Raw genomic sequence first — 27,736 nt, 5'->3', positions numbered from 1 at the left:
AGGAAAGTGTTTGAAAATCGAGGTAGAAGATAATAATCACCAAACAAGAAATGTGGGAATAAAAACAAACAACTTTTCCTGATTGATAAAAATAGTGCTGATTTTTATTTTTTTATTGGAAAGTCCATCTTGAATGTCTTTTTTCAACACAGCTACTTCATCATTCAATAATATTCCCGTGAAATGGCATCTAACCATGTAAACTGTGTTGCGCAGACATTAATATGACAAATTACTTTTTTCTGTAATGAACTATTAAAAATAGAATTAAGCTGTCATATTCTCATCCATACACTAACATTATCAAAGAAAAAAAATTGTTCTAAAAATAAAATACATATATTCTTTTCGGATGGAAGTGCCAATTTTATGTACTGTTGTAAAGTAACACGCAGACATACTACTGAATTAACACACAATGTCTTACGTTAACGTTTCAGAAACAGGTCACTTGTGAAAACATTTAGATTGAAATCCTTGAGAGTTTAGGGAATTGTACTGTTCTAAGCATTTCCACACAAATTAGTTGGTATACCTCTTTCAAAGGACATACAGTTGTATTAAGTCTTTATCTTTTCTTTTCCGCGAAGCGCGTTCAATATGGCACTTCCGGCTTTCCGTCGGGAATCAAATATGGCGTCGTTCGGGGACGTACATGTTCGAATTTGTGCCCAAGAAATTATAAAATATGACTTGGACATCAAGGCTGTCATTCAGGTACCTACCAGGACAAAAACTTGTTTTTGCTGATAATTGTTTTCTGCCCTCGAACCAGAGTAATTTTTATTTCTTTTATATGAAAAATGCCCTGTAAAGCAGCGAGCGTTAGCTTACATTTATCGACGCAAAGGTACAAACGTCCTCATTTCCGGGGGGATTATTTCTATTCTGGTCTAAAACATCATGTTGAATATAAATAATGATGGATAAATAATGACCAAAAAATATCGGTTGTATAACACAATAAACGACCCAATTCTGTATAACAGTAATTCAGCTAATGTTCAAGCCGACACATTCAAATTGTGGGTGTTTCAATACCTTACAATACACATGTAAATTAAATCAACACATAAAGTCATATAAGTAGTGGTAATTTAAAGCAGCTAATGTAGATTTTCAGTTGATTACTTGTTACTGTTTGTTTCTTGATTCACTGTAGCGAGTGTTAAATGGAAATGCTCGTTTCAAAAATGCAGTCAGTGGTTCGCGTTTTTGTTGAAACCCCATTAAAGTAGAACCTATACCTATATAAATCAGAAATTCAAAGACATGTGTTACAGTTTGAGGAACTTGTGGAATTAGAAATAAATTCCTCAATATATTGCTAACAATTATAATCTCAATTAATGTGATGGATTGTGTATTTTAACACTTTCCATAACATATTTGTTTGGTTTATTACTTTACACGTGCACCTCAATGTGTTTGCTTGCATATGTGTGCAAATTGGTCTGTGTGTGTGTGTGTGTGTGTGTGTGTGTGTGTGTGTGTGTGTGTGTGTGTGTGTGTGTGTGTGTGTGTGTGACCCCATTCGTCCGTCCGTCCATCCATCCATTCGTCCTGCAGGACATCCGAGACTGCCCTGGACCCCAGTCTGCCCTCATGGAGCTCAACTCTCAGGTCAAAGAGAAGTTCAACAAGCTGAGACTCCGAATTCAGGTCAGTGATACATCCTGCTTCTGCTGTGTGCCGTCTGACTCTTTCCCTGATTTAAACTTAACGCTGTCGTCAGCAGGACCTGGAGCAGATGGCCAAGGAGCAGGACAGAGAGCTGGACCGACTAGCGATCCAGGCCGAAACAGAGAGCCAGCGACGGCAAATGCTCAGGTGAATGGAAAGAAGCACTCCTTGAATTGAACACTGTCACGGTCCTCCATGAGTGTCTTATTTTATAACAAAAAAATTATTATGTGTTGTGTGTTTGTAGAATTTGGTTTGTTTACAAGTAATCACAAAGACTACTGTTGGCCAAAACACTATTGAGGTTGGCGGGCAGTTTTCTCACAGGTCTCTCTTGCTTCTATTTTGATTCCTGCTTAAAAACACAGCCAAACAAACAGTGTCACCATTGATGCATTGTAGTTTTACACAGGTGACTCTTTAAACAGGTGCTTCCAGGTGAATGAGATTTTGTGGTTAAGTGTCAATCACTTCAGGTTTATCTGGTTTACTCCTCTGAAGAGACATTTTTCCCATGATGAGTTTAGTAGTTTGATTACTGATCCACGATTTACTAGTTATGCTGTTTTTTTTTGTAAATCAAAGCACTGGAAAGGTCAGTGAATTGGAGCTAGTTTCAGGTGACTATGTTAACTACAGGTGGTCCTCAATAACAGGATTATGTTTCAAGGGGTCTGTGGTTAAGCGAAACACCATTTCTCCCATATCAACGTACAGTATTTGCATACATATGGGCAATTTTTACTGTGCTATTTTACCTTTTTTTCCCTTTAATGTTTATATTTGCAAGAATATAGACCAATTATAAGCGCGGGTAAGTGCGTACAATACATACTGACTCACAACACCGCTGCCAGCGCATTTTAATATTATCACAAAGCCTGTCGTAACTCCGTGTCGTCATTAAGTGAGAACCACCTGTAGTGATTCATGTAAATTAACCAAAAGGTTGCTATGTTCCTTTACGATTTAGTCACAATTAAATCATTCATTTTAAACGAATCAACCAGAAATGTTCAAGAACCAAACTTTACCTCAGTGAAGAAAATGAGTATGCACGTATTCTTTGCTTTCCAGTAACCAGACAGCATGGCGGAAAGCCAACCTGGCCTGTAAACTGTCCATAGACAACATGGAGAAGGATGAGCTGCTGCTCGGAGGGGAAGCCCCCAGCACCAGGCAGAGGTCAGGTATTCACATTGCTCTCACTCGCACAATGATAAACATTGTTCATTCTTCTTCTCCTTTCGGCTTTTCCTTTTAGGGGTCACCACAGCAAATCAACCTTCACCATCTAACCCGATTCTCTGTATCCTCCTCTCTCATACCAACTACCTTCATATGCTCTCTCACTACATCCATAAATCTTGTCTTTGGTCTTCCTCGAGACCTCCTGCCTGGCAACCTCTAGCTCTGCCTCCTGTCTTTTCATAATTGTAACAGTTTCTAGGCCATCCAGCATCGCTGGTCTCACCACTGTGTTGTAGATCTTTCCTTTCTGGCTTTCTGCTTGAACCCGTCTCTTCACCTCTTTTCCACACTCTCCACTGCTCTGGACTGTTGACCCCAAGTACCTGAAATCCTCCAACTTCTTGATGTCCACTCCCCGTAGCCTCACCGTTCCACCCGGGTTCCTCTTATTCAGGCACATATACTCTGCTTTGCTGCGACTAACCTTCATTCCTCTCCTATCCTGCACATACCTCCACCTCTCTAGATTTTCCTCAACCTGCTCGCTGCTCTCGCTACAGATCACAATGTCATCTGCAAACATCATGGTCCATGGAGATTCCTGTCTAACCTCATCTGTCAGCCTGTCCATCACCACTGCGAACAAGAAGGTGCTCAGTGCTGATCCCTGATGGAGTCCCACCTCCACCTTGAGCTTCTCTGTTACCCCTACAGCACACCGGTCCACTGTCTCACAGCTAGCAAACATGTCCTGCACCAGTCTAACATATTTTTCTGCCACTCCAGATTTCCTCATACAATACCAGAGTTTCTCTCTTGGCACCTTGTCATATGCTTTTTCTAAGTCTACAAAAACGCAATGCAGCTCCCTCTGGCCTTCTCTGTACTTTTCTATTAGCATTCTCAAAGCAAACACTGCATCTGTAGTACTCTTTCTAGGCATGAAGCCATGCTGCTGCTCACAAATGCTGACTTCTGCTCTCAGCCTAGTTTCCACCACTCTTTCCCTTAACTTCATTGTATGGCTCATCAACTTTATCCCTCTATAGTTTCCGCAATTCTGCACATCCCCTTATTCTTAAAAATGGGCACCATCACACTTGGTCTCTCTAAGATCCTGTTGAATAATCGAGTCAGAAACTACTGCTGCCTCTCCACGACACTTCCACAGGTATGTCATCAGGACCAACTGCCTTTCCACTCTTCATCCTCTTCAATGCCTTCCTGCTTTCACTTTTACTAATTTGTGCTACTTTGTGGTCTACAATAGTCACATCTTCTACCCTTGCCTCTCTTTCATTTTCCCCATTCATCAGTTCTTCAAAGTACTCTTTCCATCTTCTCATCACTCTTTTAGCATCTGTCAATACATTTCCCTCTATCCTCATTCACCCGGACCTGTTGTACATCCTTTTCATCTTTATCTATCTGTTTCGCCAACCTGTATCGATCATTCTCACCCTCCTTACTGTCCAACTGAGCATACAAGTCATCATACGATCTTTGTTTTGCCTCCGTTACCTCTATCTTCACCTTATGTTGTATCTCCCTGTACTCCTGTCGGTTCCCTTCAGTTTTTTCAGTGTCCCACTTCTTCTTTGCTAACCGCTTTCTCTGTACCAAGTACTCTCCTACCTGTCTCCCTGATAACACTAGCTGTTGTTGTTCAATCATCTGGAAGCTCAGCCTGACCACCCAGACACTTTCTCAACTCCTGCCTGAAAACCATACAACATTCCTCCGTTTTCCGCTTCCACCACTTTGTCCTCTGTTCTGCCTTTGTCTTCTTGATCTGCCTTTGTCGTCCTTGTCACCAGAATCATCCTACAAGCCACCATCCTATGCTGTCTGGCTGTGCTCTCACCTACAACTACTTTGCAGTCACTGATCTCTTTCAGGTTACCTGGTCTATACAACATGTAGTCTACCTGTGTGCTCCTACCTCTGCTGTTATAAGTTATCCTATGTTCCTGTCTTTCTGGAAAAAGGTGTTCACTTCAGCCATTTCCATCCTTTTTGCAAAATCTACCACCATCTTTCCCTCTGCATTCCTATCCCGTGTACTGAATCTGCCCATCACTTCTTCATCCCCTCTATTGCCTTCACCAACATGTCCATTGAAGTCTGCTCCAATTACCACTCTCTCATCTCTGGGGATATTCTGCATCACTTCATCTAACTCATTCCAGAATTCCTTCTTCTCTTCAAACTCACATCCCACCTGCGGGGCATAGTCACCAACAACATAGAGCATCACACTTTCAATTTCCAGTTTCAGACTCATAAGCCTATCTGACATTCTTTTCCCCTCCAGAGCATTCCTAACAAACTCCTCCTTCAAGATAACTCCTACTCCATTTCTCTTCTTGTCAGTACCATGATAGTACAACTTAAAGGCTGCTCCTCAGCTTCTAGCCTTACTACCTTTCCACCTAGTCTTTTGGACACACAGTATATCCACCTTCCTTCTCTGCATCATGTCGACCAACTTTCTACCTTTTCCTGTCATAGTCCCAATATTCAAAGTCTCTACTCTCAGTCCCAGACTCTTGCTTTTCCTCTTCTGTCTCTGCTTCCGAACAGGCCTTCCTCCTCTCCTTATTTGACCAGTAGTAGCCCAGTTTCCACTCATTGGTCAACACGGGCCTCGACCGATCTGGTATGATCTGGTTATTAGGTTTGATTCGCATGTTTGGTTTTGGCTAATGTTTTCCACCGGATGCCCTTCCTGACGCAACCCTCTGCACAGGCCAACTTTTTTCCACCTGATCCCTGACACCACACAATAAGGCACTCTATCTTAAAAGTTTTCAATCGTATGTTTTCATTGCAGGAAGGCAACTAAAGAAAGCCTGGTGGAGACCAGCAGCAACATTACCGAGAGTCTGATGTCAATCAGCAGGATGATGGCTGAGCAGGTGAAGCAGAGCGAGGACAGCATCAGCACGCTTGGTACGGCCGGACCTCTCCGCTGTGTTTGTTCACTCTTGTCCGGTTGATGGTCAAATTCCGCTCGGGATTTTCCAACAGCTTACTCAGAGAATTTATCACTGATTTAAAGAGAAATTACAGCAGTAACATGTTGACGTTTGGATTTTTGACGTTTCGATCCGCGGTCAGAGTTTTGTTTACTCCTGCCTCTTAACACTGAATGCATCTCCCCCGTCATGGCAGCCACATCCTCTCGGACGGTGCAGGAAACCAACGAGGAGTTCAAAAACATGACGGGAACCATCCACCTCGGAAGGAAGCTGATCCTCAAGTATAACCGACGGGAGATGACAGACAAGCTACTGATCTTCCTGGCCCTGGCGCTCTTCTTCGCCACAGTGCTTTACATACTGAAGAAGCGACTCTTCCCCTTCATTTAGCTTAAGAAGCCATTACATAAATCGGGCATGGCGGACAGGAGAGACTGGACTTTCACGCCAAGTCATGACATCTTCCCGGGCAGCCTGAGCAGTATGCAACACATCGGTTTGTAAAACGGGTAATTACAAAAATGAACCTACAGAGCACCAGCTGAACCCTCAAGTAAAAACAACGTCACAATTAGAAAACAATTAGTTTTCTGTGCCACTTTCAGGAGATATCCCGGCAGTTACAGTTACTGAGTGTACCTTGTGCCTTGTAAACATGGATCACTGACCTACTAATGTGTCTAATTAACTAGGCATCTGGTTTGTCATCTTAAACCGCGTAAAAAAAGGGAATTTGAATCAACGGACCAGTAGGAGGCAGAATACACACTGACGCCATAAGTGTATCGTTTACAGGACAGGTCTCATTTAATAAACACACCTCTGTCTAGTCATATTGTTTAGGTTTATTTAGATTTGCTTATAAATGTATTTTTTACAGTCATTTAAATAAAAACTTACAAAACGTAGCTTGAAAACTGGGGATGTGAATGAAATGTGATAGAACTTAAAAACATATTTATAACACGTCATAACTTAAAAGAGTGCTTTGCTCCTTGCAGACTGTGCCGGGACTGGGCAATATATGTTAAAAACAAAAATCAGAATCACAGCACTCGGACCTGCATTGTATTATCAATACATGTTGTTACACCTGTTTAGGATCACATGTCAGACACAAAAACAAAAATAAGTTAACAGATGTGTGTTGCCATATCAATTATCAACAATTAATAAGAATTCTGAAATTCTTAATAATAAATTATTAATAATTTTCAGATAATATTTTGTAATTATATGTATTTTACCATTACTAGTTACCGCTATTTATATATACGTCATGTACCAGGTTTTTTCGTGTTCATTTATTTTGTTTCTCATTTTCAGAGATTATTAATTAAATTTATTAAATAACAATGAAAAAAATTCATGGGAGTCTAATCAAATTAGACACGTGTAACAAGATGAGCAAGGATTATGCTAAATTAAAAGGCATTGTTTACTACCTGAAAATGACTCATACCTGGATGTGAACAGGGGAACTGCATATCTTTGTAATCAATTGAAATCTCAGGATATCATATAGACAATAATATATTTTCCAACTATCGATGAGTTGCCCAGCCCTTAATGTTTGTTTTAAACTACTGCATGATGCACAACATACCCTATAATACATATATTATTAAAAAAGAAAATTAAATAGGTAGGATTCTGACGTCAAGTCATCAGCTGCACTTAAGCTGGAGACATAATCTTTATAAACTTTAGTGAGTCTGTAACTTGTCGAGGCCACTGTGGTTGACTGTGAGGTAGCTTATTGATTTTCATCCGTGTATAGTCAGCTGTAAAGAAGAATATTAATAAAAAGCAAACCCTTTACAGATTAAATAAGACGGCATCTCATAAAAACTCTACTTCTATTTCTAACGTTATTCATAAAATAAGATTAAGTGCATGATCTGTGTGCACCCTGTCTGCACTGTCATTGTAACTCCTAACTGTCTGAGGCAGTGACGTTGGACCCCACAGACCCAGACCCGTGTTTGCCCTCTGCCTCAGCCGCTCTGGTTGGCTGCTGCAGACGCCTCTGCGACATGACGGACAGGAAAGTGGTGGGCGTGGAGGTGGCGGCGGGCTGCGAGGCTGCCGGTTGGCTTTGGGAACAGTTGCTGGTGAAGCTGCTGCACAGTGCCCCCCAGTGTTGCTCGCATTGCCCCTGCAGGCGCCGGCTGACCCACGACCTGACCTCGTCCCCGCAACTCAACAGGAAGTTGATGAGCTCTACATAAGGCCTGCTGGCACACAAGTAATAATGCTTTGAAAATTTATTTTGATTCAACAAAATGTCCTCATACCTGGGGGCTACTTTGGTAATAATACAAGATTGAAGGGACATTTTTAACTACTGGTACAGTTTGCATTGGTTCAATGAAGCTTGTCTCAATATACACTCAAGGATTCTTCCTTGTATAGAAACATCAATAAGCACCTTAGCAATGAATTGAATTGTGGATTTTACTTTAGAAAAGAAAATATTTGTAAATATATCTTAATTACATTCAACTTTATGTTCCTGCTTATTCTCCGGCCAATCTCCATTTATTTTTATTTTTTTCAGAATTTGAGATATTTCATAAATTGTGGTAGATAATGGGCCAAAGCCAAGCTGTGCTTCTGGTCCTGTCACGTTTTGATAATTTGGTGCTCTTGCTTTCCATCAGTTTGCAATCTTGTGTTCTTAAGTACAACCAGTGTTTTTTTTTCCCAAAGGAACTTATTTACTTGCTCTTTGAGCTATTTTCAGCTGAAATAATAAAGTGAGATTGAGGTTATATGACAATTCACTAAGAAACTGTTAGATTTCAGCCGCCACTTTTATCTTTGTGGTCATTGTTTGAAGCTTCCTGACAGCGTCCTTGCGTGTGTGTGTGTTTGTGTGTGTGTATGCATGTGCGTGTGCGTGCATACCCGGGGGGGAACAGCAGATGAAACTGGACCAGACTTCCCATGGTGTCCATGTGGTCCCGCAGAGCCAGGCAGAGCTGGTGTTTGGAGTAACACTCTCTCTGGAGGGAGAATACCAGTTCCTTCACCGCTAAGCAGCGGCGGCTGACGCAGCTGAAGCGTTGCCGCAGCCCCAGCGCCATGCAGCGCAACGCATCCTTCACGAAGGACTTACCCTGAGAGGAGGAGGAAGAGGAGGGGCGTCAGTGGAACAATGGTGGCTATGTCTGTCAAATCTGACCCAGTAAACACTTGTTATTAAATGCTGATTTAATCAGCAATGCAGGAGTTATAGATGATGTCACATTTTAAAGTGTATCCACCAATGAAACCAGAAAAAAAAAAGGGTTTTGTCAGAAGAATCATTGAAAATCTAGGCAGAAGGCAGGTTTTCTTCCAGTAACCCCATCACCTTTTCTGTAAAGCCTTGAATTATGTGAGTGCGGCATCTTTTCCTGTGTGCTAGCAGGCTGTATGGTCACACCGGTGCAACACAGTATTTACATGCTGTTAATGTTTTTGGGGCTGGCAGGTCAATCACTGCAAAATCTTACATAAGAAAACTCTTTGCCGTTCACAGAATGACCGGGTGATTTTTCTTTTAATTTTGCATTTACTGTCAAGGCCGCAGCTAAAAGAGGGAAATCGTTGTGTATGATATTGAATATCTTCGGACCAACAACTGTTCTTTACTGTTTGCGAATGTAACAGCTGCAATATCTACACTCACCGCTAGATGTCACTAAAGCACAACATTAGACGCTGGTGTGTTTGTGCCTCCTGGCAGGGATCCCCAGAACCTCTCACTCATCCTAACAGATACCTGGCTACTTTAACTTTCCAAGCAGAAAGATGAAGCAAAAACATCACTTGCACCTGCATAATAAGATAATCCATACCAGTGGTTATTTTAAACCGTAATCTATGTTTTTTTTTTTTTTTTACAGGTATTTGTTGCTGACATGTATTTCTATTTTTTTTCATGTATGGAGATTATGCAACAACATCTCTGCTAACCTTGGGGATACTTCTGACCTTCTGCACTTTCTGTGATGTTTCCTCTGGTGTTTTGTCAACGAATGGTGAGTTTGATTAAAGAGATTATATATTTCGGGACAAGATGTTGGCTCCTTCTAGTTGAGGATAGACAGTCTAGTGCAGGCCTGGCCAACCTGTGGCTCCCGAACCACATGCGACTGTTACATCCATGTCGATTTTTGTCTTTGTGTGTTTCTTTTTTGCTGTGCGGGAAGAAAACTGGAGCGGCACGTGATTGCACGAGTAAAAAACACATAAACACAAAATTCAACATGAACTTAATAGCCGCATGCAGCTTGGGAGCCACAGGTTGGCCAGGCCTGCTCTAGTGATTCAAATACCGGAAAGAAGGAAAGTGTATGATCCAGGCCACTACGAGATTATAATTGTTTTTTGTATAAACTCTGGTTTATTGAGAACATTAAGTCTGTTGGGGAAGGAACACACTCTTGAAGGGAGTTTTAGTTTTGTTTTTTTAATTTCGAAAACTGGACAAGAATTTATTTTCAATGTGCTTGGTTTACAATTAAAGTAACAATAAGGACATTTTTTTGGAATATAGCTTGACTCATACACACACTTTTGGCTGGGGACTAAGAGACAAATATGAATGCGCTTGAATACTGCTTGCCTATAACTTTTTATAGCATCATGACTGTGTGTATCACACACACACACACATATGCCTGCCTCCAATCAAATCACAGAAGGCTGCAGCGTTTTAGTGACTTATCATTTCTACTGACCCCACATGTGTTATCACTCCTTCCAGCCTTTTGCCTCCAAGCACTTAAGGCGCCCTATGGTCAAAAGAAATGTCTGACCTTGAAATGAAAGTCGTGTGTGTGAGTGTGTGTGTGTGTGAGGTCACCTGAGAGTCATAGCGCCCAGCATTGTGCAGCAGAGCCAGACAGATGTGGTGCAGGCCTTGGATTTCACAGGAGTTGTTGTTAAAACACTGAAAGGTCCCACAGCCGACATCCCCTGAACCCACCAGACAACTCTGAATCTCCGCTGGGGAGGAGAGGGGGGCAGTCAGACTTATGGTCCACTACACACACACACACACACCCACACACACACACACACGCCAAAGGAGAATGCGCCGCATCCACTTTGCAACCACGTTAACTCCTAATGTATTTTGTAATTTGAACTGCGGGATTAAATCGTATTTTTATGAGATGTTAAGGGGACTCCCGCCAGACGACACATTTTAGACTTTCCCAAAAAATAACAATGTGCGATTTCTGCTTCCCGCATTGTCCTGACTGCAAAAGCGTAGGGAACGGAGAGGCCGTGCTGCGTTCACGGTCACACTTCGACCGTCCCTCCCCGCCGCGGCTCTCTGGTGCGCAGCGCGGCGGGTTCAGCCGTGGGACGCGCGGCTGGCACGGAGGGAATGTACCGGAGCCGCGCATTGAATTACAGCCGCCGACGGGAGCAGGAAAGACGGGGATCATCCGACTGACGGCACGGAATGTAAACTATCCGGAGGATGCGGTGAAAATTCCCACTTTGTTTACAGTAGAGTGAAGTCGCAAAAAAGAGGCGCATGCGTGTGTGTGTCATATTAAACTGTAATCAAACTGAAAGCCACGTGTCCCCTTTTTTTTATTTTTTTGGGTGTTTTTTTTTTTTTGCAGGTGTTCACAAACCAGTAGAATCCCGAGGACGTTTCTGGGCCGCTCCGTGCCATCGATACAAGCCGGCCCAGATTCAGAGGCAGAATGGATAATAACGCAAAATGAGAAGAGGGTGTGTGTGTGTGTGTGTGTGTGTGTGTGTAAAGCGTCCGGATCCCACCCCCACCCCGCAAGCTGGAAGTTGCTTGGACTCACCGGCGCTCTGCAGCGACAGGCGCTTCTTCGTCGCGGCCACTTGTTTCTCCTGCACGTCGTAGGGATCCAGCGGGAGCACCGGGCGGCAGGCCGGCAGCAGGAGGCACACCGTGAACACGGCCGGTAAGTTCATAATCTCGGGGGGGGGGGACACACCGGGGGCGGGGGGCGGGAGAGAGGCTGCCTGCTGGCCGCGCGTCTCTTCGGCTGAGCTCGGCGCGCCTGCAGCGGCAGCGCGGGTAAAATGTGCGGCCGGTAGTGCGGCCGCCGCGCGGAGCCCGGAACTATATAGCCTATAAGAGCTGCGCGTTCACGGGATCTTGAGTGAAAGGAGCGTGTGTCTCTACCAATCACAACGCAGCGGCGTGAACGCGCTCGGCAAAGGAGTCGATTTCTTTTTTTTTTTTTTTTTTTTTTTTTGTTATCGATCACAGAAAACGGATATTTTATTTATTCTTTAAATATGAATAAAAAATTTGGATTAAAAAAAAATGAAAGGCAGTTCGGTGCTGACACCACCACCCCTCCAGAGACGGGATTTATAAGGTGCTCGTCCACGGGCGGGAGGCGGGGGCACACGGAGGTCAACCACTCGAGACATCCACACTCAATTAGCCCGCCAGCCTGTGCGCGTGCGTGTGCGTGCAAAGTATTTCTGGTGTTGTGGGGACACACATGCATGCGCACGCTTCCAAAATACACACACTCACTCAGGGGACACGAAAGTAGGGCCCGCTGGGTTTTGCGTCCGAAGCATAGGCTCAGGATCGCTCCTTATAATATTATTCCAAGGGTAATGTCTCGTGAAGTCGAGAAAACCCAGCTTTACAAATCAGACCGGACAATCTGAGGATTTAATTTGGAATCAAAGGTTGGACTCGGGTGCAGGTCAAGGTCAGCCTTACGGTTAGAAAGAGACACTTAACCCTATGGCTTTGGGTCAAGAGAACTGGATTATGTAAATGAATGTCCTCACTATAATAGCTGTATAAGCATGTGTTTGTGTGTGTGTGTGTGTGTGTGTGTGTGTGTGTGTGTGTGTGTGTGTGTGTGTGTGAGTGTGTGTGTGTGTGTGCGCGCAAGTGCGCGTACTTGCTCGCCCGCGTGCGTTTGTGAGTGTGTGTGTGTGTGTGTGTGTGTGTCCGTCCGTCTGCAGCGATAGAGAGAGAGTTTGAGAGTTAGCAGCTGCTTTTTTGGCAGGGAGACGTGCTGTGAGAAACGTATCTGGAGTACTCTGAGTGAAAGGGAGAGCCAGAGTATGTGAAGCAGTCCTGGTAAAATATCATTATTTCACGCCATGACTGCCATCTGATATTATCTTACTTACTTTTAAATAATAATTCCTTTAACCGGCTCCCGATAAGGCTCGGAGGTTTATAACATGTAAAAAATGCATTTTATTAGTTTCTGTATCGTTTGCCTTCCTTCGTAGAGCTGTTATAACACATTGACAAGAACACCCTTAGGATAAGGTTGTGAAAACTAATTTAGTCTGCGAGAAAACCGAGAGCCGTCGGCTTCAAGGCTGCACTAAATGCTGACATACTGATGATTGCTAGCTTCACTGTCTTAATTCAGCGCCTCAATATGCCAATGTTTGCATATTTGGTTTTAGTGTGTCTGAGGCTGCTAAGAACACGGCCGGTTTTGAGGGTCACAAAGGTGGCATCCCTTTCGTTTGTGTAAACACATCGGTATTTTCCTACCCGAACATTTGCATGACTGCGATGATCAGCCGGTTGAGTCCTGACATGTTACATGAGTTCAAATCGGAGGTTCGAGCCAAGCCGTCTGACCCAGTGTCTGAGCCTAAACCTAAACAGCCGTTACCGAACACCAACCCAAATGTGTTTGAGGTCAGCCGAACCGAAGTTTAACCAATGAAGTTTGCCCAAACTGGGTCAAGAGTTTAAACGACTAAACCTTACCAGCAGTAGGGGAAATATAAATCAATGATTTGCGCTGAAATCTAATCCACTCGAAGAAACCTAGCAGAGCCTCTTCAGGCCTTTCACGGAGTGTTTTTGACCTAATCCCAACTAAATGTTCTTGTGTCCAAACTCAGCCGAGTGTTTTTCAGGATAAACAATGAAGACCGTTTCCAAAACCCAACCAAGTCTGATTTTGTGTCTTTTTGTAAAAAGGAAAAAAGAAAACAGAAAAGTAACCAAATGTGTTTGTTGTATAAAAAAAAAAAAAAAAAAAAAAAAAAAACAGGCGTCACAGAAATCACCCCCGTGTTTTTGTGCCAGAGTTGCCAAACCCATAGTTAGTTCTTTTTTTTGTCCCTCTCAGTATAGAAGCCGTACAGAATGTCTTTGTGACTAAACCTTTGTGCCTAAAATCGTACCAGGAGGTTTTGTGCCCAAAACCCAACCGAGCACCACAGAAGCCTAACAGAAGTATTTTTACGCATTTTTTTCGTCATCAAATCTATGCTTAGCCTCAAAAGGTGTTTTGGAGCCTAAACTCGACAAAGGTGCTTTGGGTGATGTTTTGGCAAGAGACAGAAGACAGAATTTAAATATCTCCACCGATTACCGGTAAATAAAGCCACTCTTGTTGTGATAAAACAGATTTTGCTGATCGGCCAAGGATCCTGAAAATCTGATATCGGACTTCATGTCACTATCTTAGGAGCCTTACGATCCACCCCGATTATAAAAGGAACATCTGCTGATTAAAATTGACTTAACATTGGTTTCTCTTACACGCTTGAAGATGAATGAGAAAATAGAGCTCCCACAAACTTGATAAAATATGTCATAGTGTTTTTAAGCATTTTAACTTGACGTTCGCTCTCATTGACGTCTTATGAACAGCTATAGAGTCGCAATGAGCTAGTTTTGTTGAAAACATTGTGCGGCGTCTCTCTCCGCAAAAAAAAATAAATCTTATTCTTCAGCTTATATTGGTTGTTATTGTATTACAAACATGATAGATGCATCTTTATCTAGGTTTTCCACTGAATGGCAAGGAAAATATGACTTGTATATGTTTTCTCTTTATTTTGTGAGAAAATTACCTTTCGAAGCTGGATGTACCGAAATCACGAGACAGCTAAAATAAACAACTTAACTGGATAAAGGCACCGTATGTCAGACATATGGCTTAAATACAATATTCTATACCAAATGAAATATGTTATTAGCTTAAACTCCTATCTATCCTTGGAAAAACTGGCATCAACGTGCAGTATGTGTGTCCAAGGTCCGAGTTCCTTTCCAAGCATGCAGGCTAATTGTGCGGTTGTATGTTGTTACTTTGATGGCCGTGACCCCTGACCCTGCACATCCAGAAGGGGACAGGTGACACGCATGTCACACGATGACCTCCGTGTCTCCCTGCCAGCCAAACAAATGCGTCATACATCCATCGTGTCAACCCAGCATCCAAGACGCCTGAAGTGAACGTGGTTCAGGATAAGTGTGTGTTGCGGTGGAAGGTCAAGGTAACAGGAAAGGGTCTGCGTGTGTGTGTCCATGTGTTTGTATGTGTGAGTGTGTGTTGTGCGTCCCCGCCCGCCTGCAGGGGCCCGGTTGGGAAACGCACATTCGTCCACTAGTTTGTGTTTGGACATTTGTAGGACTTTTCCCCCAGCCTCTTTCCCGTTTGCGCTGTCTCATCCTGCTTCAAAACAACATCCCACTGCTTCCCTCAAACAACCCCTGACCACCACCCACACAATGACCCTTCACCCCGAACACATATACACAAACACAGACGTGCACGTGCATTCACATGCCCAAAGTGGCACATCGACGTGCACAGACACCGCTGTGCAAACAGTACACATGCAGGACCCCCTTGCGCTCTCACATGTTCATGTTGTAAACAACCATCTACATATTTGCATCGGTGTGTGAGCATGTGAGCGTGCGCGCGTACGTGTGTGTGTGTGTGTGTGTGTGTGTGTGTGTGTGTGTGTGTGGCCATCTTGCTCAAAGTGATACAATTGATCTGACTAGAAACCTGACAACGGCCAGGAGTCCATTGCTGTTTTGCTATTGTATCGCCATTGTGTCAGCAAGTGGTCATGTGACCACTGATGTCTACAAGGACAACAGTGTTGGTTTTTAAGTGCAAATCATTTCCCTTGATTATAGATATGTAAACAAATGTACTCACACATACACGCCCCCCCGTCACCCTCCGAATAGGTGCAGAGAAAATGGAAAGCAGACAGATTACTCGTTCTACTTGTTCAAAATTAAAAAAATATAAACACGTGATCTTTTCACAGTGTTCTTAAACAGTCTATCAATTTACAAATGCTGGATGTAGTCTTTTTTTACTTTTACTTTTCTTGGAAACATCAAATTATTGATTTCTATTAATCCTGCATCACTTAATCCAATCAAAAAAATTAATATTAAGGATGGCTATAATTAATGTGGTATGATTTTATGATAACACAGTACTATAAAAACACGCATTCCAGAGAGGGGAACATTTACACACACACTAACATACATTTGTCTGGACATGTGGAACAGTCTCCAGCCAAAAACAAGCAGTTAAATCAATATCTCGCAAGCAGTTAAGACATACATAACTAAACTATGACCCACTGCAGTATAAGTCTGGATTTAGTGATTGATGAATGTTGAGTAATGCCTTTTTTTGTTCCTCGGGGAAATAATCAACAACCATTTTCATCTCCAAATACAGAAAATATGTACTGGATACTTAAGATAAGCAATTTAATTATTAATTGGGGAGGAAGTTACTTCGTCTATGCCGTCGTTTGTTATAGACTTTATTTTGCAACTTTGTTTTTCCGCGATGGAACACTGAGGTTATTTTCCATCCAAATCCGATTAAGAATTTCATCTATTTTCTTAAGTCCACAATACTCCAGAGATGTGTGCACAAAGTGTTCCTGATGTCAATGTTATGATTTCTGCATCAGGCAGAACGTGGATCAAAATCACCACTTTAAATATGACAGTCTAAATGAAAAGACTGATTACCAGGTAGCAACAGTGCTATCTGGTGGCACTACTAGGTAACAATCTTATTTTTCCCCTTTATGGATGGATTTACACACACGCACACACAAATCACATCACAAGGGAGGGTGAAGAATTGCGGTTCATGGTACCATTGATGGGTAAAGTTTGGAGGAGATGGGAAAACATCTCTAAGCTTGTTTAACGAATTTTCTGCCCTGAGGATCTGTTGGGACCCTCTGCACTACAGGGTACTTGTTATTGTCAGACCTTCCTGTTGCAACTGGAGGATATGTAAAATCTCTATGTAAAATTGATCTGACTACATTCCTTTGCTAATTTTAACTTAGTTGGCATATTTTAAAGTTAAAAAAATAAATGCAAACACTCAAAAGAAAAACAAAAAATATAGAATATTGAAGAGCAAAAATTCAAGTTCACCTCTTCATATTAAAATGATTTAACAGTAAATATATATGGATATGTGCACACATATACACACAGACCTCTAGGCAACTTTTACATGGGTCTCATTACTTTTAATGACAAATCTTTATAAGACGGTACAGAACTTTTGGATGTACTCATCAGATCTTCACATGAAAAAGACAGTTCCTTCGAAAATAATTATCAAAGTCGCCCCCCCCCCCCCCCCCCCCGAAAAAAGTAGTCCTGTACAGCACAGTCATGATGCTCTGCTCAAAACCGTCCAGTTTCTCCAGTGGCAGCAGCCTCGTACGGCACGCACATGAAACAAAACAACATCTCTGCTCGGCGGTGAGAGCACAGAGGCGCCTCTCTAAACAGAGGAAGCAGGAAACATCCGTGTCTTTATCCGATTCCCCGCCTTTCAAAAGGCGAGCGGCGTAGACTTCCCTGACTTTATTTATGTGTCGAGAACCATCAGACCGCACTCCAGTTACGTCCACGTCTCAAGGGGTTTTGGGGCCAGGGGGCAACTGGCTCTCCTGTGTCTCTGTTTGTTCAGGTAGTGGCGGGGCGTTGGAGGTCGGGACATTCTCGTCCTTCCTCTCTGCCGACAGAAAGTCATGGATGGCGGTTTCTATGTGTGGCCGGAAGGTGTGGTTCATCTTTGGATCCACGACCTGTGCGATGATCCTGTCGACGCCAGACTCCAGCATGCCAGATCTGAAACAAGACAAAAAAAAACAGAACAGATGGTTACATCATGATGTCGGGCAGGTGCAGGAGAAATTCATCTTCTTTTCAGTTCACGATCACGATGCCTTTTGATGGCCCTCTGTATTATTTAACTGAACTGTTGGGAGATTTTACTAAAATTAAAATGTGCACCTCATCTTTAACCCTAACCCTGTCTGGCTTCACAGCAAAATCCGAATCCGAATTTCAACTTTCTTAAATGTGAATTTGACGATAAACACTTTGAATCCTTGAATTCTGTATCTTAAGATGTTGACATGGGCTGCAGGATTATACCGAAGTTATGTTTTTTTTAGTTAGGGATTGACAGATCGGTGAAAGACAATATGGGAAAATGATACAAAATAATGATTCAGTCCGGTAAGACACTCAAAGTTAGACATTGCAAATAGTGTTAGGGATTTCGTGGTTGTTTTTTATTTCCTCTATGAAATGAGAAATACTTGTAGAAAGTGTGCATAATTTCCCCAGAGTTGGTAAACCCTGCGTGTGGAGTTGGGTTGTGGTTAAAGTAGCGCACAGTGGCAGCAGAGCGTGTTTGCAGTGGAGACACTGACTGAACGACGCTGTGTCTCAGTCCGTTCCTCATCTGGTTCTTGTTGATCGACGGCTTCCAGTCCTGGGCGCTCAGATGCGACGTGACGAAGTTGTCAACTTTCTGCCGCAGGTTCTGGTAGGCAGGCTGCCGACGAGAACCACAAAATACGAACCAAACACAACGAAACAACTGTCAGTTATAAAGGAAAGTGTCAGGCGTTAGCTCGGGGCATGATCAAACTTGACCCCGACGGGTTCATGAGGGGTTAGCTGGTACCTTCGTGTCGACGTCTGCGAGACAGTCCCGCCGGAATTCGTCAAAAAGTCCCCGGCTCTTCAGATGCTCAACGATCATAGCAATTAGCTGTGGGTCTCCGGGTGGAAGGTTGACTGGACTAACGTTACCGCTTCCCTCCGCCATGACAAAAGTGTGTCCTAATTTTCAGACGAGTTAGCACCATCGGGCTATTGGGGGTTCATTCCCGGGCGCTCGATGTATGTTTCTCGGACAAATTGCGGGCGGGGAGACGTTTCTAAAGTACACACGGCCGTGGGGAGTAAGGAAAAACTAGCATAAATCGAACGCCTCTAGTTCAACTCTCGCGCATGCGCGATGTCAGATTGACACCGGAAGTATTTCATTCAATCGTCTCCGCGGATGGAAACCTGAGCTCAAACGTAAGCGGGCGGATTTTTAAAATAAACTGATCGAGAACAGTATATTCAAAGCTGGAGTGAATTATACTGTTTAGGCTCCAGACTAAACGGTTGTTTTGTGATCCTTCCGGCCCTCGATTCGTAATTTGTCTGCTTTAGCATTGTAAGGCGTAGCATTAGCTAGCGTGGCATGTCGGAAACACTCAAGCTCAGTGATCCTAATTCTCTCCAGCAGATCTTCACCTGTTTCTACATGTCAGTAAATTAAACCACGTTACAACAGGTTCAGCTTTTTATTACGTTCAAACTTGCGTGTATTGGCTAGTTGAACACTACAGAGCAGACCAAAACAGTTACTTATATGCTAACGAGACATTAATAAGCACTATTTGACTCTGGAGAGACGAAACATCAACGTCGACAAAGACCTGGCTATTTAATAAATACATTAGATTCTTATCATACGGCTTTTAGTGAGTCTTTTTTCATTTTGAAACTGGCAACTGCGATATTTTCTGCTTAAGTCAATGCAGAAACAGCCAAGTCCAATTTATCACCGGGCGACATCAGAAATTGTCAAGTTGATATTGCATGAAGAATCAATAGGATTAGCAGAGATTAAAAACTCTAATGTTGTTTTCTCTGCCTAAACAGTTCTACATTTTACAGTAAAGGAAAAAAGGAGCTTTGTTATTCACTTTTTCTACAATGTCACCCTGCTCTCAATTGTTTGATATGCATTGTAATGCTATGCTTTGCTCCTTTTTGATGTGTTGGTGATGTAGATGAGCGGTGATTCAAAAGCCAACCAAGAGTTCGAGGAGCAGCTGCGGCTGCAGGAGCTCTACGGCCAGAAAAATGCTGATGGTTCTGACCCGTACACCTACACAGACCCAGAGGACGGAACAGTGTATGACTGGGACCATGAGAAGAAGGCCTGGTTCCCGAAAGTATGGCCCTCTCTTCTGGCTACTTTTATTTTAAATCAGACTATTCTCAGCTGTCAAGTGTCTTGCTGTAGTTACCCCTTGCCAAAGATACATACGCTGTTCTCTGATACTTGACGATGTTTAAAAGTTCCAACGTTTTCACAGATGATTGAAGATGCCTTAGTTTTTTTGTGTAATATGTAATTGTCCACTTATTATGACAGTTCATGAGAGTGAAAGGAAGTTCAGTAATTTGTTAAAATAAGACAGCAGGCGATGGAAAGAGTGCGCTATGAATGCAACAACAATAGAAAAATGTCAGACATTTCAATGGCTGGCCCTTAAGTGTTCATTGTAATCTCATTAGGATACAGTGGAAGTCATGGTTTCCAATTTTATAAGTCACAAGTTGATAGAAAGGGGAAATCCAGTCTTAAGTGCGTGTGCTTTCTGATTTCAGCTACGGGTATTATTTAAGTCATCTTATGCATTCTATATTAAGTTCAGTTGTGAATGAATTTGCACTGGCTAGGATTCAGTGTAGGACCTTGCATAGTTCATCAGAATCCCCTCTGGTGTTGCTTCAATTTGCGTTTTCTTTAGATAACAGAGGACTTCATGGCGGCCTACCAGGCCAACTACGGCTTCGCTGAGGAAGAAAATCAAGATGGTAACAAGGCTCCACCAGCTGCCCCAGAAAGTAAAAACAAGCCCCCACAAAAGGGGAGTTCGGGGGACTGCACCACAGAAGTGAAGCCAGACCAGCAGGAGCCTGCTGCACAGGAAGCCAAGCAGAAAGGGGAAAAGAGGAAAGCAGAACCAGGTAGAGATAAACTGACACAAAGTAGAGGAGGCGTTTTTGTCATTTTTTTTCCCTCTTAGAATCAATTCTTCTCACGGAAAATTTCCACCTTTTTCCTTGCGACCAAACTGATTTGTTTTGACTACAGTTTTATTTGTGTTTGAATTTCTTCGAAACATATCTTGAAAGAGAATCTCTTCTTTTGTCCGCAGGGTGGTTCAACATTGATGAAAACAAAAACACGAACGTCTACGTGTCAGGTCCGTGCTGCTGTCGTGTCACTCTTGTTGGGAAGAATGTCTTCCCTGAGTGCCGTCTTACGCCTTTTTTTTTTTTTTTTTTGCTAAATTTCCTCCTCGGATCTCTTTTTGCCAGGCCTGCCCCCGGACACCAGCACTGAGGAGTTTGCGGAGTTGATGTCTAAGTGCGGTATCGTAATGCGGGACCCCATCACTGAAGAGTACAAGGTGAAACTCTACAAGGACAGAGAAGGAAATCTGAAGGGGGATGGACTTTGCTGCTATCTCAAGGTCTGTTTTTTCCCCCCTTGGTTCTGTTTCAGTCAAACGGTCCTTATCTTTGTGACCCCCCCCCCCCTCTCCCCCCCACACACACACACACACACACACACATTATTTAAACTACAGTTTGGTCTGACGATTAAAGGGCGGCGGTATGAGTATTGGATGAATTCTCATCTAAAGTTTTTTTTCCCCCGACATCAATAACTCTTCACAATCCTCGTGGAGGAGATAAAGCTGTGCCAGGTGAAGCCCCTGGAGAGGACAGTGTGCATGCAGTTACCATAGCAACAGAGTCCTCTGTGTGCCTGGTGGCCCAGTCACCCATTGCAATTATATCAAACCAAAAGCACAGGCCTATAGCTGTCAACAATCTGCTCTTCTTTACTAGTCATATTTAACTGATAACAGATGAACCTGCAAGTATCCTTCTGGTGTGCTAAACTATATTTATCATTTTATATTAAAAATATAAAAAAAAAAAACAAATCATACTGAGCAACTACTCCCACCGCCCTCTCAAGGTAAAGGATTTTTTTCTTCAAACAACGCTTGCGCAGCATCGAAAGCCGTTTGAGGCCTAGAATATCAATTTTTTTTCCCATCGGTCTAAAATTACCACAAAACCACTCTAAGACACGCTGCCGGATTGTTGACTGTTCACTCGTCTCCGCTGCTTGGGATGTGAAACCTTTCAATTTCAGACACTGTTTGCCGGAGACCTCTGCAAACTCGCATTGTCGTCATCAGCGTATTTGAGCACGGAGGTGCTGTTTGTCCAATATATTGATTCCATCCGTGCCACCCGCTGCGTTTCTCTGTTCGGCCTGCCACAGAACCGGCGTTTTTTTTTTCCATTCAAAGGATTCTGACAGGCTTTAATGGAATCGTCCACTTCTCCCACCTCAAATCCACGACCACTGCGTACCAACAAGTAGCTAACCGTTCCCTGATTGGCTTCACATGCAGCTTGGTGATGTTCACAGTTGGGACTTTTCAAAGAGTTGCATGCTTAACACATCTGTCAATCTTGAAGTTTGTCATTCCTCTCAGTTGATTCTGTAATCATTTCCTAATGACCGCAACCAATATTCCCAGAAGATGCGAGCACTGAACAGACTTTTCATAGAATCCCTTATGCACCATTTCACCCCAGGAGACACGATCCATATTCTCAATTTCTCATCCACTCAGTCCATTAAGGAAATGGGAGGCAGTTGTTTACACAGAATTCGTTTGCGATTTGTCCCATAGCCTTAAGGCAAATCCTACAGTTTTATCACCCCATCCATTTTATAAGGTCAACTTAGGCATAGTTGTCGGACTGAACAAACACGCCATTGTCTGGTGCGCCACTGTGACCCGACTGCCGTCTGCACCCACTGACCACAGGAGACCCGACAAGTCACGGTCCTCACATGGTAACTCCACCCGGCCGATCGTGGCTCAGCCATCTACGTCCGCCACAAAAGTCTCTTCACACCGTTTCGTCAAAACTGATTAAAATGTTCATTAAGTCCGGTCTCCGAACGAGCAAACAATTCAGTAGAGCTCAGTGGGGGTTGCTGACCTTCTTTACGGTTGTGTACATTTCTCTTTTTTGGAAGGATCCAACGCCATTTTTCTGCAAAGCTTTTTGGATTTCTGAGACAAAACAAAAGAACCGACGTTCCTCTCTTTGATGATTTTCAGTCTCCGCCGCAATCGGAAGTCTCGGCCTTTGAGTGCTGCTTCCTCGGCCTGCCCAGTCTCACAGCTGGCGTCCTGCACGCCCTCCCTCGGCTGCTTCTAAGCGCCATCCTTCTCTCCTCACGACGATCCATTAACCGTCAAGCCGAGTAATGTCTTGACAGCAGCACGATTGCCTCCAATATCGCTCATCCCATCCACTTCTTCCAGAGCCTTCAGTCCGTCAGAGGCAATCAACCAAGCTATCTCACAGTCAATTGCAGGCGAACGAACGGCCGGCAGATGTGACCGCTGATCAATATCTTTTTGACGGGTGATGTTTCCTCACCGAGCTCCCTCGGGCAAAGATGCCCGGGAGCCCAGCAAAACTAATTACAATTTGACACGGCCGCTCGGACGCAGAGGTATAAATGTCCGCGCTAGCAAACACCCGCGTAAACCGCGCAGAGCGAAGCCAAGTAACCGTGAACCCATAAACCTAAAGGATGTGTTGAACCCGAGTTTTGTTTTTTGTTTTTCCAAAGAACAAGAGTGATTACATGAATTATTGCAGAACAGCAGGGTAACGTCCGTGTCCGTCTCCTCCCTGCCTCCTTAATCAACAGATAATGTAATACCTCGGGACCGAAACAAGTCATTACGTTAGCTCACAGCAACGTAAACAAATAAATAACACGAGTCCTCATTGGACCCCCGCACAACACATTCTCCTGTCAAGTATGTTTTTATAGAGCACGGGTCCGGGCTACTCGTGTTTCAGAGCTGCGGATTCGACCTAGATGTTTGCGTTAACACACCGGCCGTTGTGGAAACATGTTTGTGCGTCTGTGCAGAGGGAGTCGGTGGAGCTGGCCATGCAGCTGATTGACGAGTCCGAGGTCAGAGGTTACCGGCTGCACGTAGAAGTGGCGAAGTTTGAGCTGAAGGGCCAGTACGACGCCAGCAAGAAGAAGAAAAAGAGTAAAGACTACCGCAAGAAGATGCAGCAGCAGCAAAAGTACGTTTGGCGTCCCGGGATTCCCTGATGGGGATCAACGGGAGACAAATCCATCAGTTTTTCTTGTTCTCTGTTCCTGGTCGTAGGCAGTTGGACTGGAGGCCAGAGAAGAAGGGAGAGCTGAGGAAGAGACACGAAAAAGTTGTCATCATTCGGAACATGTTCCATCCCAGTGATTTTGAGGTGCCCAAAGAAAAGACACACACACACACACACACACACACACACACACACACACACACACACACACACACACACACACAGAACTCCCTCTCCCAGTCTGACACTTGTCTGTCGATCTCCGTTGCCTCCGACAGGAAGATCCCCTGGTGTTGAACGAATACCGCGAAGACCTGCGAACGGAGTGTGAGAAATTCGGAGAGGTCAAGAAGGTCATCCTGTTCGATGTGAGCTCGCAAGAAAAACAAAAAGAGAAACAAAAAAAAAAACAGCACCACGAATCTTGTGTGAATTAGATTATACAGCGACGTACATGTTTGTGCCGCAGAGACATCCAGACGGCGTGGCGTCCATCGCGTTCAAAGAGCCGGAGCAAGCGGATGCATGCATTCAGTCCTTCAACAACCGCTGGTTTGGAGGAAGACAGCTTTCTGCTCAGATGTGGGACGGGACGACAGATTATCAGGTATTCAAAAGAGAAAAGACGAGAACGAAGCGCAAATGTGAAAATGGTCGTTAGATAACTGCAGAAAGGGGATTTTTTTCACAGAGCAAATGAAATGAACATTTTTTACGACCTCTGTAACACTGCAGTTCTCCGTTCCAGACTTGTACTGATAAAAGATAGGGAACATCTAACCTTTTCCAGTAAAAAAAAAAAAAGTCACAAGAGGTTTGTGATTTGCTTTCAGTTTAGATGTCTTCTGAAAACCGATCTGCATTTCACGCGAAACAATTAATAATTAGGCCCAAAAAAATGCAATCAGTGTTTATTTGGTGCACTTCACATTGTTGAATTAAAATACATTCAATTTATCTGTGATTATATATCCAGGGTAGATGATGTGATACCAGGTGTTGATAACAGATTGTGGTATTTAAATGTTATTACGCGTCTTATCAGGTGGAGGAGACGACGCGGGAGCGGGAGGAGCGCCTGAAGGGCTGGTCCACTTTTCTGGAGGGAGACGCTCCTGGCCAGCAGGCAGGCAAGATCCAGCCAGCAGAGGGAGACGCCGCTGCAGAACCCACAGAGCGTCCCAAAACGGAGCAGCGGCCTGTAACGGAGGCGCCGCAGTTGCCGCAGAAACACGAAGAGGAAGCAAAATCCACAGATAGCAGCCTGGCAGGAAGTGACGAGGAGGAGGCATAATGCCGACCCGTTTCTCCGGTACCCCTGGCGACCGTTTAAGACAGTCCTGATGGAGGTAGAACTGATGCAAAGCTGTGCCGAGCTGACAAGGAACCGACCCCTTGGACAGCTTGAGGTTTTATAAAATATATATTAAAAAAAAAAAAGTGTAATAAATTGTGACTTTGCCAAAACCAGGATTACAATTTAATGAAAACCTGCTCTCCGCACGCAAGTTCTTCAAAACCACCTTTTCAATCCTGCCTTGTGTTCGATTCAAAGGGAATTTTCTCTGATTTTTCACACGGGAGCCTTCTCTCCAGGTTCACCCACGCGTCGCTTTGTGTTTTCCACTGACGCTTTTTCCTCGTTCTTCCTCTCCTTTTTCTCTTTTTGTTTTTGGACCGTTGACCTTTTGTTCTTGTTGAGCCTCTGAGCACGAGTGAGCCTGGAAATACTTTACATACGTAGTTATAGTTCTATTTTTTTGACAAACTGAACAAGTGTGTGCAGTAAGGCTTTTCAAATGTGTGTGTAAAACATTTGAAAATATGTCTATTGGATATTTACTTTAGAAAGAACTAAACTTCAAAATAGTGTATTGCGATCTAAAGTGTGTGTGTGTGTGTGTGTGTGTGTGAGTGTGTGCTTACAAACACTATCAAGTTGATATCCATAGCTTTAAGAATAGTAATTTAATCATTGATGTCACCACCCAGACATGTAAGGGCTCCTCTGAGCTGAAATTATAACCTCTCAAGTGCTAAACTTGTCAAATTAAAGCAAAAGAGAAGTCATAGAACGTTTTTTCTTTTGAATTTTATTGGAGGCTAAACCCAACTGCTGCGTGCACGTACGTAGATCTTTGCATGTGTTTAGTATTTAGCATTTCAAACAGTGAAGTAATTAAAAAAAAAGAAAAAATGTTTTTACAGCTAGGCGTTCTTTATAAAGTTTCTTACGAAATAACAATAAAGTTGCGGAAATAAATTTCAAAGACTTTCCGAAAAGCACAAATTGGCAAGAAACAAAATCACTTACGGGATCAAACCTTACGAGTCTCAAAACACTTTTCATCGGTGCAGATAATTAATAGACTTCCCAGCAATTAAAAAAAAAAAGAACAGTTGAAATTGAAAAAAAAAATTGTAACCAGTCAAACCAGTGATGGATGGGAAAAAAAACATGGAAGTGTGTTCATGCGAAGAGAGGGATGTGATATCCATCATTCTCAAACCTGGATTTCTAAAAGCCTTAAATCACAGCTGACTGTCAGACAGAAACACGGCGGATTGCAAACCCCGGAGTTTTCTAAAGCCCGGAGGAAAGGAAGGCATTTGGCAGCGAGGCGATGGATGCTCTTCGCCTGATCGCCGGCCAGACGTCCCACGTCGATCCAGATTCTCCTGCCGCCAGAAGACGGCACGGAGGCGGGGATGGAATGAGGTTCTAAAGGCTGGAACTGGAAGAACGAACAAATAAATAGACGTAGCACGCCGGATGCCAACGGCCCCGAAAAACATTCACCCGGGGATAAAGAAGAGTGGATGAATTCCTGCTGCCTTCAAGTTCTCTTTTCTTTTACAAGTTGCTTCTTTCTTTCCAAGTCTATTCCTCTTCATCCTGTTACAGCCTGTGACAGGATGAGTCATTTAAACACAATTCCAATTACATCCTAAAACGGAAACTGACATTTCTACTGATGAATCAGCTGAAATTCATCACCCCATGTATGCCAGTTTGCATTTAGTATGAAAAAGGGATCCTGCCAAAGTTATCTTTTATTGATCATATATATTTTTGAATTTGGTGCTGTGTTGGTTTACAAAGGGTTCAATTCCTTTGTGTTTTGAGTTTGCGTGGTTTCCTCCAGGTTCTCCAAAAGATGCAGAAGGTTCATTGGAGATTGTGAATTGTCCAGACGTGTGAATGAGAGTAAATGGTCAACGGTTACAGTGATCTGTGCTTCGAACATTTTGAATTAGATGCAATAATCAGGATCTGGTTGCAGAAAATGTTTTTCCTCGGACATCTTTTGCTTTCATGCGGTCGTTTTTACAGTAAATGCTCCAAAGAGCCAGGGCTTATTAATGTCTTATTAATGTTTACCGGCATCACATATGTAGCATCTCGGCCATTAACGGCACCAAGATAAATGTGTTCTATCGGCCCGCCTTCTGCCTGAAACCACAGCTTGTATTATTGATAAGTTGGCAAGTTTTTATTTAGGTCTTCAATCCGGCTGCGATCACAGTGAGGTGAAAAATGATAGAAAAACCTCTGGGTTGTGATCAGACTTTTTATATTATGAAGTCTTTTTCATTGTGTGTGTTTTAAAAGGGACTGGAAATAAAAATGAAATTACCGCATCAACTACCTAATTATAAATGTATTTTTCTCCTCGATCCAGCAGTTGGGTGTTTGAACTTCAGTATGTATCATCAAAATAATTATACTGAATAAAGGCTTTGAATAAAC

At 43.2% G+C, this 27,736-nt stretch overlaps 3 protein-coding genes across 4 annotated transcripts; 2 read left to right on the top strand and 1 right to left on the bottom strand.

The window, feature by feature from the left end:
* Positions 1–628: 628 nt before the first annotated feature.
* Positions 629–7,910, top strand: bnip1b (BCL2 interacting protein 1b). Its single transcript, XM_086177099.1, has 6 exons — positions 629–717; positions 1,570–1,662; positions 1,739–1,830; positions 2,761–2,868; positions 5,708–5,826; positions 6,049–7,910. The coding sequence occupies exons 1-6, from the start codon at positions 634–636 to the stop codon at positions 6,243–6,245; spliced, it is 693 nt and encodes a 230-aa protein (XP_086033225.1). The 5' UTR covers positions 629–633; the 3' UTR covers positions 6,246–7,910.
* On the bottom strand, positions 7,720–18,948 carry LOC147216841 (uncharacterized). The gene is made up of 7 exons (XM_086176622.1): positions 18,629–18,948; positions 18,372–18,496; positions 17,567–17,781; positions 11,681–11,902; positions 10,711–10,853; positions 8,766–8,977; positions 7,720–8,089 (listed from the first exon to the last, which is right to left on the bottom strand). The coding sequence occupies exons 1-7, from the start codon at positions 18,770–18,772 to the stop codon at positions 7,792–7,794; spliced, it is 1,359 nt and encodes a 452-aa protein (XP_086032748.1). The 5' UTR covers positions 18,773–18,948; the 3' UTR covers positions 7,720–7,791.
* Positions 11,556–27,733, top strand: htatsf1 (HIV-1 Tat specific factor 1). Of its 2 annotated transcripts, none has more exons than XM_086177098.1 (10): positions 11,556–11,803; positions 19,794–19,958; positions 20,541–20,760; positions 20,952–20,999; positions 21,115–21,269; positions 23,783–23,946; positions 24,033–24,129; positions 24,264–24,353; positions 24,455–24,592; positions 25,031–27,733. In XM_086177098.1, exons 2-10 carry the CDS (start codon positions 19,794–19,796, stop codon positions 25,277–25,279), a joined length of 1,326 nt encoding a protein of 441 aa, XP_086033224.1. In that variant the 5' UTR covers positions 11,556–11,803; the 3' UTR covers positions 25,280–27,733. The 2 variants fall into 2 exon arrangements, with proteins under 2 accessions (XP_086033224.1, XP_086033223.1); XM_086177097.1 differs by lacking the exon at positions 11,556–11,803 and adding an exon at positions 18,966–19,029.
* Positions 27,734–27,736: the final 3 nt, after the last annotated feature.

Source organism: Fistularia commersonii, chromosome 29, assembly GCF_037954325.1.
Source record: "Fistularia commersonii isolate RoL2024-O1a breed Wild chromosome 29, RoL_Fcom_v1.0, whole genome shotgun sequence".
NCBI classification, from domain to species: domain Eukaryota; kingdom Metazoa; phylum Chordata; class Actinopteri; order Syngnathiformes; family Fistulariidae; genus Fistularia; species Fistularia commersonii.
This window is presented reverse-complemented; position numbering and strand designations above follow the sequence as displayed.

What these genes read in the sequence shown, in the direction of transcription:
- bnip1b (XM_086177099.1), top strand. Translation starts at nt 634, where the DNA reads ATGGCGTCGTTCGGGGACGTACATGTTCGAATTTGTGCCCAAGAAATT. An exon ending in GCCCCCAGCACCAGGCAGAG is followed by an intron (nt 2,869 to 5,707) that starts GTCAGGTATTCA and finishes TTTTCATTGCAG; the next exon opens with GAAGGCAACTAAAGAAAGCC. An exon ending in GGACAGCATCAGCACGCTTG is followed by an intron (nt 5,827 to 6,048) that starts GTACGGCCGGAC and finishes CCGTCATGGCAG; the next exon opens with CCACATCCTCTCGGACGGTG.
- LOC147216841 (XM_086176622.1), bottom strand. Translation starts at nt 18,772, where the DNA reads ATGGCGGAGGGAAGCGGTAACGTTAGTCCAGTCAACCTTCCACCCGGA. An exon ending in CCCTGGCCCCAAAACCCCTT is followed by an intron (nt 11,903 to 17,566) that starts GAGACGTGGACG and finishes CTGCCGCTGCAG; the next exon opens with GCGCGCCGAGCTCAGCCGAA. An exon ending in CATCTGCTGTTCCCCCCCGG is followed by an intron (nt 8,090 to 8,765) that starts GTATGCACGCAC and finishes GTGTGCCAGCAG; the next exon opens with GCCTTATGTAGAGCTCATCA.
- htatsf1 (XM_086177098.1), top strand. Translation starts at nt 19,794, where the DNA reads ATGAGCGGTGATTCAAAAGCCAACCAAGAGTTCGAGGAGCAGCTGCGG. An exon ending in CACGAACGTCTACGTGTCAG is followed by an intron (nt 21,000 to 21,114) that starts GTCCGTGCTGCT and finishes TCTTTTTGCCAG; the next exon opens with GCCTGCCCCCGGACACCAGC. An exon ending in GACTTTGCTGCTATCTCAAG is followed by an intron (nt 21,270 to 23,782) that starts GTCTGTTTTTTC and finishes GCGTCTGTGCAG; the next exon opens with AGGGAGTCGGTGGAGCTGGC.